General features: G+C 43.9%; 1 protein-coding gene across 2 annotated transcripts in view; it reads left to right on the top strand.

The window, feature by feature from the left end:
• Window positions 1–6,235: 6,235 nt before the first annotated feature.
• HLTF (helicase like transcription factor) overlaps window positions 6,236–18,966 on the top strand; it is a 42,570-nt gene continuing 29,839 nt past the window's right edge. Inside the window, exons 1-10 of one of the 2 annotated variants that reach the window (XM_014602825.3) lie at window positions 6,236–6,344; window positions 8,802–9,000; window positions 10,870–11,036; window positions 11,228–11,361; window positions 11,951–12,048; window positions 13,152–13,226; window positions 13,451–13,642; window positions 13,730–13,825; window positions 16,448–16,496; window positions 17,680–17,764. In XM_014602825.3, coding sequence (XP_014458311.1) covers window positions 6,334–6,344; window positions 8,802–9,000; window positions 10,870–11,036; window positions 11,228–11,361; window positions 11,951–12,048; window positions 13,152–13,226; window positions 13,451–13,642; window positions 13,730–13,825; window positions 16,448–16,496; window positions 17,680–17,764 — 1,106 coding nt within the window. In that variant the 5' untranslated portion in view covers window positions 6,236–6,333. The remainder of the gene's footprint in view (window positions 6,345–8,801; window positions 9,001–10,869; window positions 11,037–11,227; window positions 11,362–11,950; window positions 12,049–13,151; window positions 13,227–13,450; window positions 13,643–13,729; window positions 13,826–16,447; window positions 16,497–17,679; window positions 17,765–18,966) is intronic. The other variant, XM_059731019.1, reaches the window with a different exon arrangement.

Below are 18,966 nucleotides of genomic sequence, written 5' to 3'. Positions count from 1 at the left end.
TGCTATGGCCTTGAATATGTGGCCTCTGGGCTGTCAACCATGTGCCTTAGCACCCAGCCCCCTATGTAAAACTGATGAGGTCCCCCATGGTATCCAACACCATTTGATGTTCAAGAGACATCTGTGTTGAACACATCATGGGCCATCACCAATACAATGACAGCTGCCTAAGGCCATTGGCCAGAAGTGGTAGAGGGGATGGACTGACAACCCTCTCCTCCCACACAGGCCACCAACTGAAAAAGACTTTTAATGCCTTGAACTTTTCCCCACCCCGGCAATTTTACACCACTTGCTAAACCTTTTGCTAAGAATATGTTATTACCTCACAACTCTGTGCCAATGTGGTTACCACGTGTGGAGTCTTGGTCTCTTTTCTCTGCATAGCTACAATTTGAAATACTTTTACCTCATTTACCCCGGGGCTAATGCAGATTGCATGACTAAGTGCATGTTCTAGATTGCATCAACTTATACCAACAATGTGCCAAGTAGCTGCCATGCATGGGATCTTATATTTGCTCCCATCTATACAAGACCATGTAAGTAACTACCATTTTTAACATGCTGTAATAAAATTTTTAAATCTCTCCACTGGATTCATAGATTGTTAGGGGCTGGAAGGGAACTTGCAGATCATCGGGTCCAGGCCCCCATACTAGGTATGAAGACAACTGGGGTTAAGTGACCCCAATGAGATGACTGTCCAGTCTCCTCTTGAAAACCTCCAGGATACGTGACTGCACCACCTCTGGAGGGAGTTTATTCCACAGTCTGGACACCCTGACTGTGAAGGAGTTTTCCCTGGTATTAGGCCTGAAGCAGCCTTCCAGGAGTTTGTATCCTTTGATCCTGGTTTCCCTGGGGATGCCCCAGTGAACAGTTGTTCACTGAGCTCCTGATGCACTCCTCTGATAGTAAGCCGCCATCAAGTCCCCTCTCAGCGTTCTCTTCTTTAAGCTAAAGAGGCTCAGGTCCCTCAGCCTTTTCTCGTATGGCTTGCCTTGCAAGTCCCTGATCATGCGGGTGGCTCTTCTCTGGGCCCTCTCAAGTTTTTCCACATCCTTATGGAAGCGTGGTGCCCAGAACTGGACTCAGTACTCCAACTGTGGTCTCACCAGTGCTGAGTACAGCAGGAGTATCATGTCCTTAGTTTTACACAAGATGCATTGGTTGACACATGTCAGCATGTTATTTGCCCTGCATATTATTTACAGACCACCACCTTGCACTGATTGCTCATATTCATGCAATGATCAGTCATTACTCCTAGGTCCCTTTCGGCCCTGGTGCAAGTCAAGCTGTTACCACTGAGTGGTATGTATGTTGAGGGTTGTTTGCCTCCAGATGGAGCACCTTACACTTGCAAGTATTAAACTTCATCTGGTTCCACTCTGCCCAACTCTAGCCTGTCTGGGTCTGTCTGTCTCTGCAACCTATCTTTTGACATGATCACACTGCCCCATAACTTGGTGTTTGTGAACTTGGCCAGTGAGCTTTTCACTCCCCCATCCAAATCATTGATAAAGAAGTTGAAAAGTACCGGTCCAAGTACGGTCCCCTGAGGGACACCACTGGCCACTTCACACCAGGATGACACAGATCTGTTCATGAGAGCTCTCTGGGTCCTACCTTGTAGCCAGTTTCCCACCCACTGAACCATCAAGCAGCTGAGCCCACAGTCTTCCAGTTTTCCCACGAGGATATCATGGGATACTAGATCAAAAGCCTTTTGGAAGTCTAGGTATATACCTTCTACCTTGTTTCCCATGTCCAGGTGGTGAGAGACCTGGTCATAGAAGGAGATGAGATTGGATTCATTGGATTCAAAGGCAAAAGTTACAGATGATGAAGCCATTGATAAAGAAAAGCTGCAAAACAGTGCCATCTTGTGTCAATTCTGTGTGAAACATTGAGCAGATTCTCTCAGATGGGAAATGAATTATTATTTTTTATTTATTGCAATGTTCTTATTTACTAAAATTTAAAAGTTAATAATAGGAAGGATTATGTTTGATTCACTTAACATGCTGATTTGGCTGCTTCTTTTAATCTCTACAAAACTCCACAATTTTTTTTTTATTGGCTTAAAGAATAAGGATGTTTTTCCTTTTCCACTATGAATTTAATTTTTTCAAATGAATCTGAATAAAAGCCTCAAAATATAGGCTGTAGTTTTCAGCCTGAGTAGGGACTTTGGCCAGGTACAAACATCACACTTTTACCATTATAAGGGCACTTTTACACATGGGGCGGGCATTGCTTTAATTACAGCAGCTTTAGTTAAAGCACCCCTGCCGCTGTTTTGAAGCACGGGGATGCTGATATATGAGATATGGGAGGCTGCTGGAGCACGGTAATTACCACACTGCAGCAGACTTAATTAATCGATTACAGTGTGTTGGAACGGCCTCTGCACTCCTGTACAGGTACCCAAAGTGACTGGAAATCAAACTATATTCATAACAGAGCAGAAGTTCAGCATGCATAGACTGGTGTAAAAATGATGGAACCAAGTCTAAAATTCTCCTCCCCCCTACCTCCCCCAAGAAAGGGTGCATCCTGTTCGTTACTGATTTAAACTATGCCATTTACAGAAAACTGCATAACTTTGATTGATTCCACTTTGGGCTCTTTGAATGTCTATACCTAGCCCTTGTATACACCGCAGCTTCAGCTGCTCCCATGCCTTTTTTCTCCAAAAAAGTGACAATAAAACTTCATTAAAAAACAAATGTGTGGGGAAATTACTTCTGATACTAAGGGTGAACCTAAACTGTTTGGCATCTGCTACATATTTTTGTATTCCCCTCTGTGTTTTTTATAGCTGTGCTGTTCATTCTGGATGAGAGAGCAGCTGCAATCCTGCCCTTATATTATTGATATATGGCAGTGATTATGATGATGTCTTGAGGCCTCAGTCAATTTTTTCCAAACTATACACATATATTAGAAATTCCCTGCCTTAGAAAGTTTACAGTTCGAAAGACAACAACGGGCTACAACGAACACAGGAAGGAAAGCATGGGGTAACAGTAAGATCATAAGCATTAGAGAAGGAGGGGGAAGGTAATTCTGTTTTACAGAAGATTTTGATATTTGGAGTTCTGATTTTCTCAGACTCAAAATGACAGCAAAATTTTTCACAGTCCTCTGCAAAATGGAATGGAGCAGCAGCTTTTGGAAGTCACATGGGTTTCTGACTCCAAAACAGACTGACTGATAGGCTGCCCTGAGCCTGTGAAGCTCTTGGGAAGTTCTGTGGCTCGGTCTATCTTGAGGACTACCTCGATATAGGAGGTGCTAAGAGGTTGAGAGTCATTTCCAGATTCTTGTTCCATGTCAAATTACCAGGTAAGGAATGTGAGCAGGCCATTTTTTGATGAAAGGCCGGCTGAAATTTGTTAACAAATGAACCATCTGTGTGGAATGCTTTGATTTCAATGAATTGATAAATCCCTATGGGAAATTGCTTTGTTAGAATTTTCATGACTAGTTCACAAGTAGCCTCCTGGTATCCCATCTGCTTGTAACTTTTTGTGCAGAAAAGCTGGGAAAAATGCCTTTTAGAATTTTTTTCTGTATGTGGGACCTAAAATGTGCTATGAACGAAGTGAAAATGCACTATGGTGTTCTCTACTTGTATACCCATTGGATAAGTGCATAATTTGCTTAACTATAATGAAGAATTGAAGTTATGTTAGATATTAAATGGTCAACAAACTTTTATGTATTAATTTCACTGTTTAGAATGCTTGCCAATTGTTAATCCGCACGTAAACCACTGGAAGATTTTATGGGTAAACAGTTGAAAAACAATTTTCTCTTTTGACACTGATTTTTATCTCTAGCTAGAAAGCAAAATAATTTTTGTTAGCTAGCAGGAAAGTTTATCATTGAAGACAATGTTATAAATCCTTTTCTAAGAGACCAATTATTATTTCACTGGATAGCATTCTTTTCCTTAAAACTTCATGAAAACATCCTTTGAGTTAGTTACTTGGTTCTTGAAATTAATTACATGCGTCTTTGAATGGTGGAGGTTTTTATAACATGGAAAGCAAAAAAAGCTTTAAAAAAAATCTATCCTGTTCTTTTTATGCATTAATTGTGTGTGGAGGAACAAAATATTGTTTTATTTTCCTTATCATGATTACAGTGATATCTGTTAGATTTGAATTACAGCTTAGTCAGTTACAGCTGTGGCAGAAGTTGTGGTCAGCATCAGATCAATTTCACTTATTGTGCAGCCCATAAAGAAACCATTTTTTCGAAGATTGCAATCCTGCAAGGAGAGAACTTTCAATTCTTTTTGAGAAGCAAGCTAGGGAGTGACCAGGGGTTCTATCCCTGGGCACCAGCTTGCGGGGGAGGGCACAAAAATAGCAGCCCCTGCCCTCCTACCTGCTGTGCCACCTGCCACAGCTTCCCCATGCACCACCATCCGAGGGCCAAGAACTGCCCAGTTACATTTCTGCCTTTTGATGATGCTGTTGGGGGTTCAGTGTAGTAAACACCTCCACGAAGTAAATCGCCATCACACAATATCCCCAGTATATAGAAAGAGTATGTGTTTAGCCCTCACTACACATTCAAGTAATGGTGCCATGAGATCTAACACAAGATCTACACAGTTGTGCCTCCTGCCATACCATGCATGCATGGCAGGAGACATGATTGTGGGATCACACATTAGATCTTGTTATTGCATGTGTTGGGGGAGCCTGATCCTGCACAGGTAAGAGGCAAGCTCCTGCAGCTGGGAGCCTCCTCACTTGAGGAGCTTCCACCTGTGGGGGCACCCTACACACCCTTGGGCCTGGGAGATCATTGCTGCTGTGATCCCCAAGGCTCAGGCATTGGCAATGAATAGGGGGTGCATGCAGGTGCACGTGTGCCCCCTGAGATTGGCAGTGCACGTCCTGAGAAAAGCACTGCTGACACTGCTGGCGGCGCCTGCTGGCGGCACCTGTGGGCGGTCACTGCTCAGCACCACCCTGCCACCCCTGCTGTTGACACCACAGCAGCCACCTGCAGGAGCTCCCTGCTTGCCGCTGCTGCCACTGCCTGCTGGCAGTCGCCGTGCCCTGCTCAGCCTCCAGAGGCATGCATCGTTCATGGGCTCAAGGATCCATAAAACCCCAGGCCTGGGGGACTGTGGCTGTTGGAGCTTTTATGGTGGGCATAATCAGCTGACAGGGCTCCAAGCTGCAGGGGACACCCTGCTACTTGTAAATTAAAGCTGGATAGCAACCAGCTGTAAAGTTAGTACACATTTTCAAGGTCTAACTTTATAGCTGTTTGGAGCTTTGTAGCAAGTACTTTGCACGTGCCCTGGAGGCTGGGGGGGGCATGGCGACTGCCCACAGGCAGCGGTGGTGGCGGCGGAGGCATGGTGAGTGCTGACCATTGGTCAGTGATCACATGCAGACGCTGCTGGTGATGGTGGTGGTGGGGGGTTAGTGAGTAGTGACCACCTGCAGGTGCCATGGCAGTGGCGGCGCTTCTTTCAGGGGGTGCACTGCCAATCTCAAGGGGTGGATGCACACCCGCATGCACCCTCTATGTCGCCAACGCTCAGAGTTGTGAAAAACTTAAAAAAAATGCGTTCACGTGACCTCAAACATCCTGTTTCTATGTTCATGCGACACAGGCGTGGCTCACAATGGCTGTGTGGCACGCCCAGCTGTGGGTAGCACCGAGCTGGCACTGCACATGAGAGTGCATTATATGACGCAGCCGGTCATGTATGTGTTAGGTATAACATCAGGGCTATAGGTTGTATCTGTGTTGTCTAAGGACGTAGACAAGGTTCTTTGGGTAAATCTGACGTAATTTATTCGACCAACTAAAATAGTTGGAAAAAATGATTTGCAAGCTCTTGGGGGAAAGCTTGCAAAGAATTTTTCCAACTTTTTCAGTTGGTCGAATAAATTATATCGTATTGACCCAAAGAACCGTGTCTGCCTCAGGCACGACACGCCATGTGGCCGCAAGGGCCGCGCCCGCCGCCAGCAGCAGCGCTACGACGACCCAGTGAAGAGCGATCCCTTCTTCACTCCATCCCGCAGGGCGAGGGGGGCGGGGCTAGTCTGAGGCCTCCGCGGGCGCCGGACCGGGTCCTTATAGGCCCTTTGAGAGCGCGCGGGCAAATGAGAGGAAGTCCCGCCCCCTCCCCATTGTCCTGTTCTCATTGGTCGAAATCCCTGGAGGCGCGGGCGGGGGTTGGTGTCGGCTGCTGTCACTCCGGTCAGTAGGGCCAAGCAGCCGGTGCGGGGCAGCGGGAGATTGCGGGTTGTGAGCGCTGGTGCCTTTCTCCGCCTCGGGGCCTGGATGTTCGCCAAGTGAGGCCCACGGCCGGCCGGGGGGCGGGCGGGACGGAGCCGCGGGTCTTTCGCGGGGGCGGGGCGAGCCTGGCGGGGCGGGGCTCCGGGTGCCTTGGCCCTGCCCTAGGGGGGGCCGGGCGCACTGAACTCTTCCGCCCTACGGGTTGATCCAGGGTGCGGGGTCGTGCGGGCTGGGCCTATGCTTCGGCCCCTGCACATGGCGAGCGGGGCCCGCGCCAGCCCTGGGAGCTGCGTCTCGCCTGGGCCCCATTGCGACCAGTTGTGCGGCGACGCAGCGCGCGGGCCTCGAGCCCCAGGCGCTGGGTGACGTGGCTCCGCGGCCGTACCTTTGATACCCGAAGGCAGGTGTCAGCGATCCCTGCACGGCACAAACCAGAGCCGGTGCAGACCAAGCCCCAGTAAAGCTGTAGCGCAGTGACAGGGACTGAGAGGCCCGCACGGAAATGGGCGCGCTGGGAGGCAGCTGCAGGACGGCCTGGCAAGTTCTTGCAGTGCAGGAGTGGCGCTGAAGGTGTGATGATGGTCCAGATAACATGGGAGGGGCCATGGGTTTCATGGGTGATGGTGTTTTATTGGGCCCAGTATGCAGTTGGTCCAGTAAAAGATAGCACCTACAAAAATCCTTGCCTCTTGCAGAGTCTCTTTGGCTGGTTAGCGGTTCCCACAAACAGCAAGAGACCTTTATTTCCACACCTGTCATACACGAGCACTTTAAAGCATAATCTTAGGATTCAAAAGATTCTGCTGGGCCAGGCTTCATTTGAAAGACTTGTAAGTAAGGTTGGAAACATGGTTCATGTTTCTTCATGCTTTCCAGCCTTGATGAAGGTGGGAGAATAAGAGGGCACTGACATTCAGGAGCAGTGTTCTGTGATAGCCAGTGCTCCTTTCTTTCCAGCCTCCTTTAGGAAATGAAGTGCAGGTGGTCTTGTGTCAATGTACAGTAATTATCTTTTTTAGGGGGGTCTCGTTTGCATATTAGAAAAGCATGTAAAAAATTAGGCTTGCCCCCCTCCTTTCAGAATATTGGGTGGGAAGACTTATTTTTGGAATGGCTCCACTCTTTTCTGTCCTCCTCCCCCTAGTTGCAGCAGGGAGAAGAATAGAGTAATTTTGTTTTCTTACAACTTTTCTGTGGTTGCTGTAAGAAAAGACATTATTTTCCCTGCTGTGGAAGAAGTTAGAGTTTTCTCCCTTTCCTTTCTGCCTCTGTCTGGAGACTTTCTTCCTTTATTCTTCTGGTGTTTCTATAAAGCAGACATAGAAAGAAAATGAAATCTTATCACCAGTTTCCTTCCATGTAATACATTCTAAAATGCAGATGTGGTACTGATGCCGTGGTCTTGTAGTCAGCTGAAAACTGCATCCTCTCAAGGAGCAGTGCCCAATTTTTTCATCCCATGGGCTGGATGGGCATGGGGTGGGGATGAGGGGGGACCTGATCCCATGTGCCAGATTTCTGGGTCTGCCAGGGGCTGCATAGGGCAGGCCCAGCCAGAGCCTCAAATGGGCTGTGTGGCAATGGCCTTGGCCTGAACCGGATGCGCAGGGCTAAGAAACCTGGCGGGGGGTGCCACTGCTCTCTTGCCAACAAATTTCATCAAGTTGCACATAACCCTGTGGGCTGGATGCCAGGGCTCCTTAGGCTGAATTTGGCCCACAGGCTGGGGATTGAGCACCCCTGCTTACAATCATCAGGAAAAATTACAGGTAATTTAGTCCTCTGATGTTCTTGAGGTGAGATGTAACTTACCTCAGCAGCAGTTTGAAACAGGTCAGGATCCTGTTATGTTGTCAAATCTCTTTTACTGTGTATTGTGTGAAACTGATGTAAAACTAATTTTATGTCTGACTTTCCTTTAAAGTAAGTATAAACTATGTGAAAATAGTGAGGTAAAACAATGTGAAACTGATTTTGTAAGTATAATTTTACTGTAAAAGGGTAGAACTAGAGATGCTTATAAAAGAAAAAATGGTAGTAATTAAAATATTCACACTTGTTTTAAAACAACGTTGCTCAGCCTCTTGGCCCCCCAGAGGCCAGACCAGTGGTGTGAGGCCAGTCCATTGGCCAGATTGGGCCCTGGGGCCAAGAGCTGCACCCTCTCTGTCCCATGTGCTGTGATTGGGTCCCTTGTACCTGGCATTATCCCTTGCATGCTGGGATTAGGACCCAAGTGTGTGGCACCGCTCTTTCTGCCTCGTGTGTCAGTACTGGGCCCAAGGACCTGGCACTGCGCCCTTCCAGCTCTGCCTGGGCTTCCCATGGGTTCAGAAATCTGGCAGCAGGCAGCCGGTTCCACTGCTTCTCCACTGTCAAATTTCCAGACCTTTAGGGATCCCCAAAGGCTAGATGACATGGGGCTTGCAGACTGGTTCTGTCCCATGGGCCAGGGGGTTGAGCCCCACTGTTTTAAAACATTATCAGGTAACTTTCATTGTGTCCTCTTGCAGAAACTATGGTTCATCTACAGGCTATGGAGGAAATAGGACTTATTCCTGTTCTTCTTCTGGTGATGTTGATTCTGCTCTTGGGTTTGAAGACTTTCTGTATACAGATGACACTTCAGGGACAGATGAGGATTTAGATTTGTTTGTCCTGTTTGGAAATCTGCGAGGAAATGTAGTTGGATTACGCTACTACACAGGAGTTGTAAGTACAGCGTGAATAGTACAATTGTATCATACTAAGTAGAGCCAGTTAAGAAAATGGAAGAAAAGCTATGGTAAACTGTGACAAAGGTTATGTTTTATGGTATAAAAGCTTTCCAGAATTGTCTTACTGTTCCTAATATTAACAGAAGTGGGGTTTCTTTCATTCATTTACTGTTATTCATGTATTTAAGTTTTGTCACAAATATGTTTGTGGCTACTCTTGTTCCTGATCCTGTTATGAATGTTTTATTGATGGTTTTGGTTAGAGGTGCACCAATATATTGGTGCAATATCAGATCAGCACAGATAAAAGGAAAATTAACATTATTGGCTATTGGCTTTTTTTTTGGCTGGTGTAGCTGATAAAGTAACTAATAAATGCTGTATGCATGCACGCAGCCACAGCATACTTGCAGCCAAGAAAACAGCATGGTAGCTTGGAGACCAGAGCCCTGCAGGTAAGTTTGTGGAGGGTAAGGAGTGTGGGGAAGGGAAGGGGCATGGGGGGGGGATCAGATTGAGGCCCCTCACGGTGAGGGAGAAAATGGGGGGAGAGAATGGCAGGGGCTAGAGCAGGGGCAGGTGCTACGCAGTCAGGACAGTGAATGAGACCCCAGGGCTGGGAACAGGATGGAGCTCTGGGGAGTGCGGGGGGGTGGGGAGGGGCAGCTCCCCACTGCTGCGCATGCTCCCCAGGGGAGGCATGGAGGGGCATGTGCCTCCTCAGATTTGTGCACGGGGTGGATGTGGGTTGCCTGCTGTGGGCTCAGGGCTGTCTGCTCTGCTGCCTTTTTACCCCAGAAGCTGTGTGCTGGTTGTGTGACCCCTGCCTGTCCAGCAGCAGTGAGGGTGGCAAGTTGTTCCTGCAGCCGCGAGGTGGGCTTGGGTATGTGGTGTGGCCAGCGCGCGGCTCCTGATGCAAAAGGCAGCAGGGTGGAGAGTCCTGAGCCCACAGCAGGCAGCCTGCATCTACCTCTTGCACAAATCTGACAAGTTTTAGTTTAAGCGCGGCTGCCTCCACTGCCATTTTTAAGCTCCTGGACTGATAACCTGGACGAGCCATCTGTGGCTCCAGCCCACTCCCTGCCCCGGCATCCCATTCACTGCCCTGGCTGGGCAGCAGCCCCAGCTCCAGCCCCTGCCCCACTCCCTCACTGTGGGAGCCTCTATCTGCCCCTTCCCCTTCACAGACTTACCTGCAGGGCACTGCTCTCTACGCTGCCCAATTGTGGTCCTGTATATCAGTACAGGATTGGATCAGTATCAGCTGATATGCATGGTGAATAATTGGCTATCAGTATCGGCCAAGAAAATCTCGATTGGTGCACCCCTAGTTTTGGATGATGAAGGTTTTTTGTGATGTAGTGCCAAATGGATAGGAAATTGAATGGAAATCCACAAGACTTGGATTCTGTATCTCTGGCTGTGAAGCAGAGCATACACGCACTTAAGTTTCTCCAGTGTATGTGTGTGGGGGGAAAAAAAAGGAATATGTTTACATACCATCGCTATATAAAAAGCTTTAAAAACTGTAAATTAAAAGTTTTAAATAAATGCTAATATGCGTCTTTGTTGGTCCAATTAAGCATTTCTTATGTCAAATACATGGCTGGATAAATGCTTCTCTGTTCTTTAATCCTTTTTTCAGTAAATAGAAGGTGTTCTTGTTGCCTTGACAAAATTTTGGGGAACATTTGCAGCTACTGGCTTCTTTTTTTGTACTTTCTGTGCTATTTAGAATATGTAGTATACTGTTAGAGTTAAAAAACAGCATATTTGACTAAAATAAACTGTAGAATGAATGCATGTAAGTATTTCTGTAAATAATTTGCAAGTGAACTAGTGATCCCTTTTTTTCTTTTGATAGGTTAACAATAATGAAATGGTTGCACTTCAGAGGGAGCCTAATAACCCTTATGATAAAAATGCAGTAAAAGTAAATAATGTGAATGGAGACCAGGTAGGACACATTAAAAAAGAACTGGCAGCACCCTTGGCATACATCATTGACAATAAACTAGCAAGAGTAGAAGGGTAAGTAGGTAGAATACCTTATTTAGTTTCATATTTATATTTAATCAAGTAGAGTCCAATTGTAGCCTTAGTGGGTAAATTTTGGGAAGCTATAGCAGCTGGATATAAGGTTTTAGTATTAGACAACTATACTATAAAGGATAGAATTTAGATTTTAAAAGGTGAGACTTGTGTTCCTTTTTTTAAATGAGGATTGTCCCTTATGGAGCAAAAAATACCTTTACTATGCCCGTACAAATGAGTTTTTGGGGAAAAGAAGAAAATAAGCAAGCTGTTCTAGATCGACTGAAAATGCATGGCTTTAAAATGGCTCCTCCTCTAAAAAGTAAGTTTGTTTTGGTTTTTGCTCTGCCTTTTAAAATGTTTAAGTAAGCTTTTCAAAATGGCACTTGTTTGATGAAACTAAGCCCTTGACCATGATCCTAGTGAAATCAGTGATAAACTTACTTTTATAATCATTTGAGCAGCCCTGAATTGTTAAATTTCTAGTCCCTAGTAAATGTGTATTCATGCCCCAGCTGTGCTGTAACAGGTCAGTACAATCAGAGGCAAAAAATAGAACGTGATTGAGGCTAGTGACAAAGCAAGTTAGGCATAATCTGTAATCTTCAGATTTCCTTAATCTTTTTGCTGTATCTGTGATGATAGTTAGGGTCAGTCTTAAAATCACTAAAGTACATACCTCCCAGCCACAGTAAGCCCCTTTAGTCAGGCTGCAAGAGCAATCTAGCTTCAGCCAGGAAGCTCTGCAGAACTTTCAGGGATGAGATTTGAGCCTGCCCCAGTTTGCCTCCTAGATCCCCTTCCAGGATTGTTTAGAACTTGACTGGGTGTGCAGTTTTTGAATGGTTACTTTCCTGCCCTCCCCTCTCCACCCCTACTGCCCCTTTTCTTGTTTTCCAAATGGAACATAGGTTCAGAACTTGGCTTTGGATCAAACTTGTTTTCTGGAAGAGCTGGCCCAAGCTATAGTGCTCCAGGTCATACTGCTGTGCAGATGACAACGGAACAGGTAGGGTTTTTGTAGTTACTGTGAAAATATTTAAAAGTTGTTGTTATTATTTCTTTTAGTAGCAGATATTGTGCTAATGCAAGTGAAGTTTAATTCATTTTTTTAAGAAGTCCAAAGTGAGTTCCTTTTTCACCGTTGAAATGGGAACGTGTTTAAAGCTCACAAGCAATGTGATTTTTTTTTTTTTTTCTTTCTTTCTTTCTGGATTGAGTCTAGATTAGGCTACTACAGCTTCCCTGGGGCCCTTTTGCTAATCTTTATGACTCTTTGTCCCCCCCATCTACCCCACTGCTGGGTGCAGAACCAGTAGAACTAACTGAACACAAGATACTGGCAAACAAATCAAAACTTTAATACATTTAAGAATACTTAGAATCTCAGCTGTAAATCTTGATATGGTTTTTACATTTTCCCCTGTTGTCTCTTTAAGTTGTCAAGGAATAAAAAGCCTCATCTTGAGCTAGAGAATGAATGTGAGCTTTACAGACATAAGATGAATGTCATCCTGTACCCTTGGCTGTAAATTTGGGCAGGTATAGGCAGCCCTGTGAATGTTCTTCCCCACTTAGCTGTGTGAGCATACTTTGTTGTATTTTAATATGCTTTAAGTGCTGAGTTGGTCTAATATGACAATTCACTTACCACTTAATTTTCAGGCTGCAACTTCTTTTTCTTCTGTCTGCCACACCACCTGAATGTATCTTCCCAATAGCAGAAACTACTAATGTTTACACCTAACACTTCCATATGGGCAGAATCCAGTCACTGAGAAGTCATAAAATGCTATATGGCTGGCATCAGTTATACTGTCAAGTATTTCATGTAGAAAAACGTTAGAGGTTCATCATACATTGGGCTACTAAGGGCGTAAAGCATGCTAGTTTATGTATCCAGCAGCCCTCAAAAGAATGATGTGACAGTATTTGTCTTTGACTTGTGTGAAAGATGAGTAGGTCAATTGGGGGTGGCCTTTTGCCTAAGTCCAAAGTGAGGCCTGAGCCTATACCTCTGGAGCCATGACAGGATACTTTAGTTATCTTGACCATGCTCCATTTGATGTAGAGGTTTAATTTAATTGTAGCTTTTATATTTATGAACTGCAGCTTAAAAGCGAGTTTGATAAGCTATTTGAAGATTTGAAAGAAGATGATAAAACGCGTGAAATCCAAGGACCAGAGGTACTTGTTTCTTAAAACTCTGCATAATTTTTTTTCCAGAAAAGCAAGTCTTTATGTGTAAAGTTTGTAATATTTATAAAGTTTAACTATGGTGTGTAGAACAACTCAGTTAATTTAAAATTGAATATTAAGAGAGCAGTTAATAGGATGATATGATTTTTCTCCCTTCCTAAAGGGACAGTTTTAGCACAGAGAAATGTATAACTTGGGTTTTTAATTTTTAGGTTATTGGAACACAGTTACTTCCACATCAGAAACAAGCTTTAGCTTGGATGGTTTTGCGTGAGAACAATAAGGAGCTGCCACCATTTTGGGAAGAAAGAAACAACTTCTTTTATAATACACTTACAAATTTTGCTGAAAAGGAAAGACCAGAAAATGTTCTTGGAGGAATACTGGCTGATGATATGGGTTTGGTAACTCAACTTAGTGCTTTAGCATATTTCAATACAGTTTGATTTATCTGTGGAAAAATGTTTTCCTTCTTATTTCTTGTTATCTAGGGCAAAACTCTCACAACCATTGCCCTGATTCTCGCCAACTTTCACAATGGCAAACCTCTTCCTGTTGAAAAGATCAAACGTGATCAATTGTATAAGGTGAGATGTTAGAAGTCACTTGCATATGCCATATTTTTTCACATACAGTACACACCTCCCTCCCCCCCCCCCAAAACACAGCTGCTGGAAATAGCCATGTGCATGATATGCAACAGACATGGTAAATACAGTTTCTTCTTGTTATGAGCAAAAGCAAAAACAAAATCTGCATGACTCAGAGCAGAATAATGATCAGGCTTTGCTCTTCATCTGCTGCTATTTGGTTGGATACTTAGTACAGAGAAAGATCTTTTCTCCTTCATTTGCCCTTTCCAAAGCAAGGTGCATATTTTTTTTCCAGGGTGTGTTTTATGCAAGAAAATACAGCTTGTTTTGGTTTGGTGAAACCGTTGTAGCAATTTAATCAGTACCCCAGTAGTTGCATGAGCTTTTTATGTTTGCAGTAGAAAAGTGATCTGAATATGCTGTAGCTTCTCACTGTATTATGTTACAATGAGAGGATTTAATTTCATTTAAGAAATGTATGTTTAAACCTGAAATGAGGTGCTCCAAGGGAAGAGTAAATTAAAAACCATATTTTATTGTTGACTTTTTTATCAAATCAATGACATGGTTTTATTTTTAAAACATTTGTTTAAGACCTTTTGTCATTAAGACACCTGTGAGTACATTATTCACTGTTAGGATTGCAGGGACAATATCTTCTTTTTTTATTTAAAAAAAAGAAAAAAAAAGAAAAAAAAGGGAGCAATCAAGTATGGGGTCTATGGGAGGAGGGGGGGAAGAGAACCATTGTTATCAGTTTCTCCTTGGTTCATTTAATCAAGCTGATTTGTTGCACTCCTTATCTCTATCTTGGAAAGAGTTATGCCAGAATTATCTGATTTTATTTTAATAATTTATTCAAATTATTTTAATACTAGCCAATTGCCTATCAAGACTGACTGACTGACTGGTTTGGGGACAGAGCCCTGTGTATCACTCCCCACTTCCCCCCCCTGCCACTTGGGGTCGGAGCCTGCTCCCCCCTTCCCCACTGTGGCGGCAGAGGGAGGAGAGGAACAGGCCCAGGCCTGATGCAGGGAGTGTGGGGGGAGGACTAGGTATGAGGGTGGGGAGAAGCTGGCCCACAGCAGTGGTTGTGGGGGTGGGAGCAGTGGGCCCGGGACTGATGGGGGGTGGGGGACGAATGGGCCCAGGCCTGAGGTGAGGAGGAGGCCTGCTCCTCTCTTCCCCGCACTGCCGCTGTGTTGGCCCTGCAGGCAGTGATGACTGAAGTGGTGAGGGGCGGGCTGAGGCAAGCACTGTTGACCTTGGGACCCCACTCCCCTCGCACCGCCACCTCCAAGGAGCAAGTGGTGGGGGGGTGAGGTCAGCAGCTCTGGTGGCCTTGGGGGGGTGGGGGTAGGGGGGGCACTCCATCATCACTGCCCAGAGGGAGCAGGGTGGGGAGGAGTGAGGTGCTGGCCTTGCACCCCCAGTTCCGTCTGCTCCATTGCCGCCACCTCCAGGAATGCAGGGCAGGGGGGCAAGGCTGGCCTTGCCCCCCACCCCTCCATCCCCTGTGTCCGCACCATCATGGCAGCACTCTACTGTCACCATCTCCTGTTTCCGTGCTGTATCCACACTCTGATTGGTTGTTTCAGTCAGCCAATCAGAGTGTGAATAAAGTGTTATGGACAGACAGACAGACAGACCATGGCTTTTATAATATTAGAATGTAGAAGAACCGGATTTTTTTTAATGTGTCATAACATTAAATTAGGCAACAGTGTTTATATCTTGGCTCAAAAACAGGTGTATTTCCCTTTTGGTGCATTTGTATGATATGAGATTTGCTTTATGCCTATCTACAATTCTCTCAAGTATATCTAACATTCATCCACTTTCAAAAAGAAGTATATCAACCACATGTGTGTCACATTTTTGATGTACCTTTATGCCACTGAATCCAATATTCACATGCATAGAAGTAAATCAGATTAAGTTAATAATTGGGTGGAGCGATTTTAAATCAAGATGATTTTTAAATCATTGATTTAAATCACAGAGACAAATCCTGATTTAAATCATTGATTTAAATCAAGTTTCCCACTGATGCTTCATATATTTCTTAAACAATGGCGCAAATCTGATTACTAAAACATGTTAATTTATGACTCAGTATAGCATTTTATAACATCTGTCCTTAAACACTTTTTTTTCTAAATTTTCAAATTTTATTAACTCTGACAGACAAGTCATCACAACACTAAACATACGCTGTCCTTAAAACTTCTACAACTAGATCTCATTTTCTCCACTTCCGCTGTCATTTTTATTCATAGACTGAAACAGAAATATGAGTTTTCCTGCTTTTTCAACTCCTGGTCAATTTTTTTTCTTAGCTTTGAGTGAATAATACCAAATGATGAAAATACTCTCTTTTTGCCTGGAGAGGAAGCTACTACTTTGAAAAGTTGGCCTAGCAACCGAAGAAACTCTGTTTTAAGGTGCCTGACTAATGATTTCCACCAATTCAGGGGGAAACATCATCAACATTTGACTGACATCATCAAAACATCATCAGTAAACATGTACTGTTTAAATGGTTCCCCTCCAGCTCTGAGATTTATTATGACTGGCAATCTTCTGTTCTGAAAATCTTCTGTTTTCCCTTAGGAATTTGGTGCAACTAGCGTGAAAAATGAAGGGGACCTACCTTTCAAAGGTAAAAATAAAATGGGGAAGGAGACATTGCACTGGCATTATGAATAAAATAGTTTAGTGTATTTATATTAACTTACAAAGTTACATGCCCACTGTGGTGGTGTAATAGCCATCCACATTTTATAAAACTGTCTTTCTGTTGGTGTAAGAACTTCCTTACAAACTAATTAAGCCCCTCGGGATGTCTCAGAAAAAGCATTGAAATACATATTGTCTGGACATTTTAAATTGAGCTGTAGGGAAGTTAAGGGATTTGTGTGAGACTTTCAGATGGAAAAGTATTGGCAGAACCAGGAGTTAGATACTGCAAGATTTGGTTCTCTTATGCTTCTCTTTGGCTGTCAGCCCATATCCCTTCTCTAGTAACTGAAGATTGTTTAATGCTTAAGTGAACAATGATCTAGTAGCAAACAGTAGTAAATAAGTGGTGGTTAGATTTCATATTGAGTCATAAAATACCTATTGTCGTCTGACAGGGTTCTTTGGGTGAATCTGATATCTTTTATTAGACCAACTTAAATAGTTGGAAAACAATTATTAAGCAAGCTTTTGGGTTCAAAAACCCTTCGTCAGGCTAAGCAAGTTTCAGCAGTTGGTGTGTGCTCTTCCTGGATGGAATGAAAAAGACTTGTTATTTCATTCCTCTCACTTATATGAAAACTATTTGAAGTGTCTTTGCTTCTTCGTCCTACTTTTTTCTTTTTATGTATGCTATTTTTTCCTACAATGTGCTGGTCTTTACACACATCAATACAGCATGCCTCATTCTGTTCTGTTCCTTATTTTGTTTGGTTTTACACCAAGGTACTCCAGGGATCTTCAGGGATCAGATGTGGAGATTGACGCTTCATCATGTATCGCTGTTTAGATTTACTTCCTTCTTGTGTAGCTTTGTTGGGACTAACGTTGCCTGTAAACTCTTTGCATTCCCTTTCCTCCTTTCTTGCAAGTTTTGTATTGGGAATCATTATAGTAAACGGGTTTTGAGACCCACATCTATGACTGTCATCTTTTTGTGCTATAACTTTCTTTGTATTTATTTTATATTTACAGTCCTGATTTTAAAATGCAAATTTAAATTAATTTGACCTTAAAGTCTACACTTTTTTTATGATTTTTTTTTCCAAACAACTGAATATTTTCCTTTCCATAACTGTCTCTCTCTCTCTCTCTCAAAAATAAAGATCTCAACTGTAACTTGGAGTCCAGTACTTCTAGTGGAAAGAATGAAACTGTTCAGTCACAACTGTCCAGTTCTTATCCAAAAAGGTAGGAATCTGGAACAATGTTTCTGCCTTATAAATGCCTGTTACATAACATTTGAAGGCAATTAGTAAGAAAGTAGAAGATGTTTTACACTAGTTAGATTGAAGTAAGGATAACACATAGATTCATTTTATCCAGACAGCAAATGACTAGTGTCCTGTCCTTTTGCCCATTGTGAACTTTTTCTGTAGAATGACTGTTGTTTATATTTTGGAATTCTTTGATACTGACAAAAAAACCCCCAAATGATCAAAAGTGGCAGCTGTCTTCCATTCTTGTCCTTAAGGCTGTTTTGGCACCCAATTTTTAATTAATTTTGTTACCTTAAAAAGTGAAAATTCCTTTTTTAAAAAACTAAAGAGAGAACTTATCTGCAGCTGACTTTGTCCCAGATTGGAATGTACATTTGTATGTGGTGTTCTAAGAGAGGCAGCCTTTGAAGTGATTTTGTTGTATTGGGTCTTCCCATCAAATAGCTTGTTCTTCTTGTGGGTCAGTGTAAAGATCAACATTACATTTTTTTTAAATGTTCTGTTGAGATTTTCTACCTTCCTTTTGAAGTAAGCAGTATGTATTGTAGGCTTAGTGGGTATTTTATTTTATGTTATCGTTTGATTTTTATTATATGTTGTTCTGTACTGGCTTGATTCCAAGACTGTGGCTTGTTTGTGTTGTTTTTTTTTTTTTCCTCATTTATCATGGGGTGGTGGTGGGGAAGAAGCCCCTTTTCTTGGAACTGAGCATGAGGCAGTGGTGGGGCAGGCAGTTGCTGCTGCTTGGCTCTGGCCCCAATGCTGGTTTGGGGCCAAAGTCACAGCTGCTGCCTATTTCCACCGCCACTGCACCCTCTGCTCTTCTCCATTCAACCTCTCCTGTGCTTGTGCCCAGGGTCTACAGTGGGGATGGAGTCTGCCAGTGGTGGAGCACGAATAGGGGTGGATGGATGGGGGTGGAGATGGGGAGAAGGGGGGGTGCAAGGGCCTGAGGCTGTGGGAGTGGCAGGCACAAGGTGGGGCAAGCTGCCTGCCCCACTCTGTTTCCTGCTCCAGCACTGCCTGCCCCCATACTGCCTACCCTCCACTGTCTCCTTTCTCGCTACCTGCCCTGCTGCTACTGCTTTCCCTGGTGCAGTGGTGGTGAGGATGACTTTAAGACAGTTCTCCAGTAATAGATTCTGTATGTGGGAAGTTATAACAAATGTATAC

Source organism: Alligator mississippiensis, chromosome 7 (assembly GCF_030867095.1).
Source record: "Alligator mississippiensis isolate rAllMis1 chromosome 7, rAllMis1, whole genome shotgun sequence".
Lineage (NCBI taxonomy): Eukaryota > Metazoa > Chordata > Crocodylia > Alligatoridae > Alligator > Alligator mississippiensis.
This window is presented reverse-complemented; position numbering and strand designations above follow the sequence as displayed.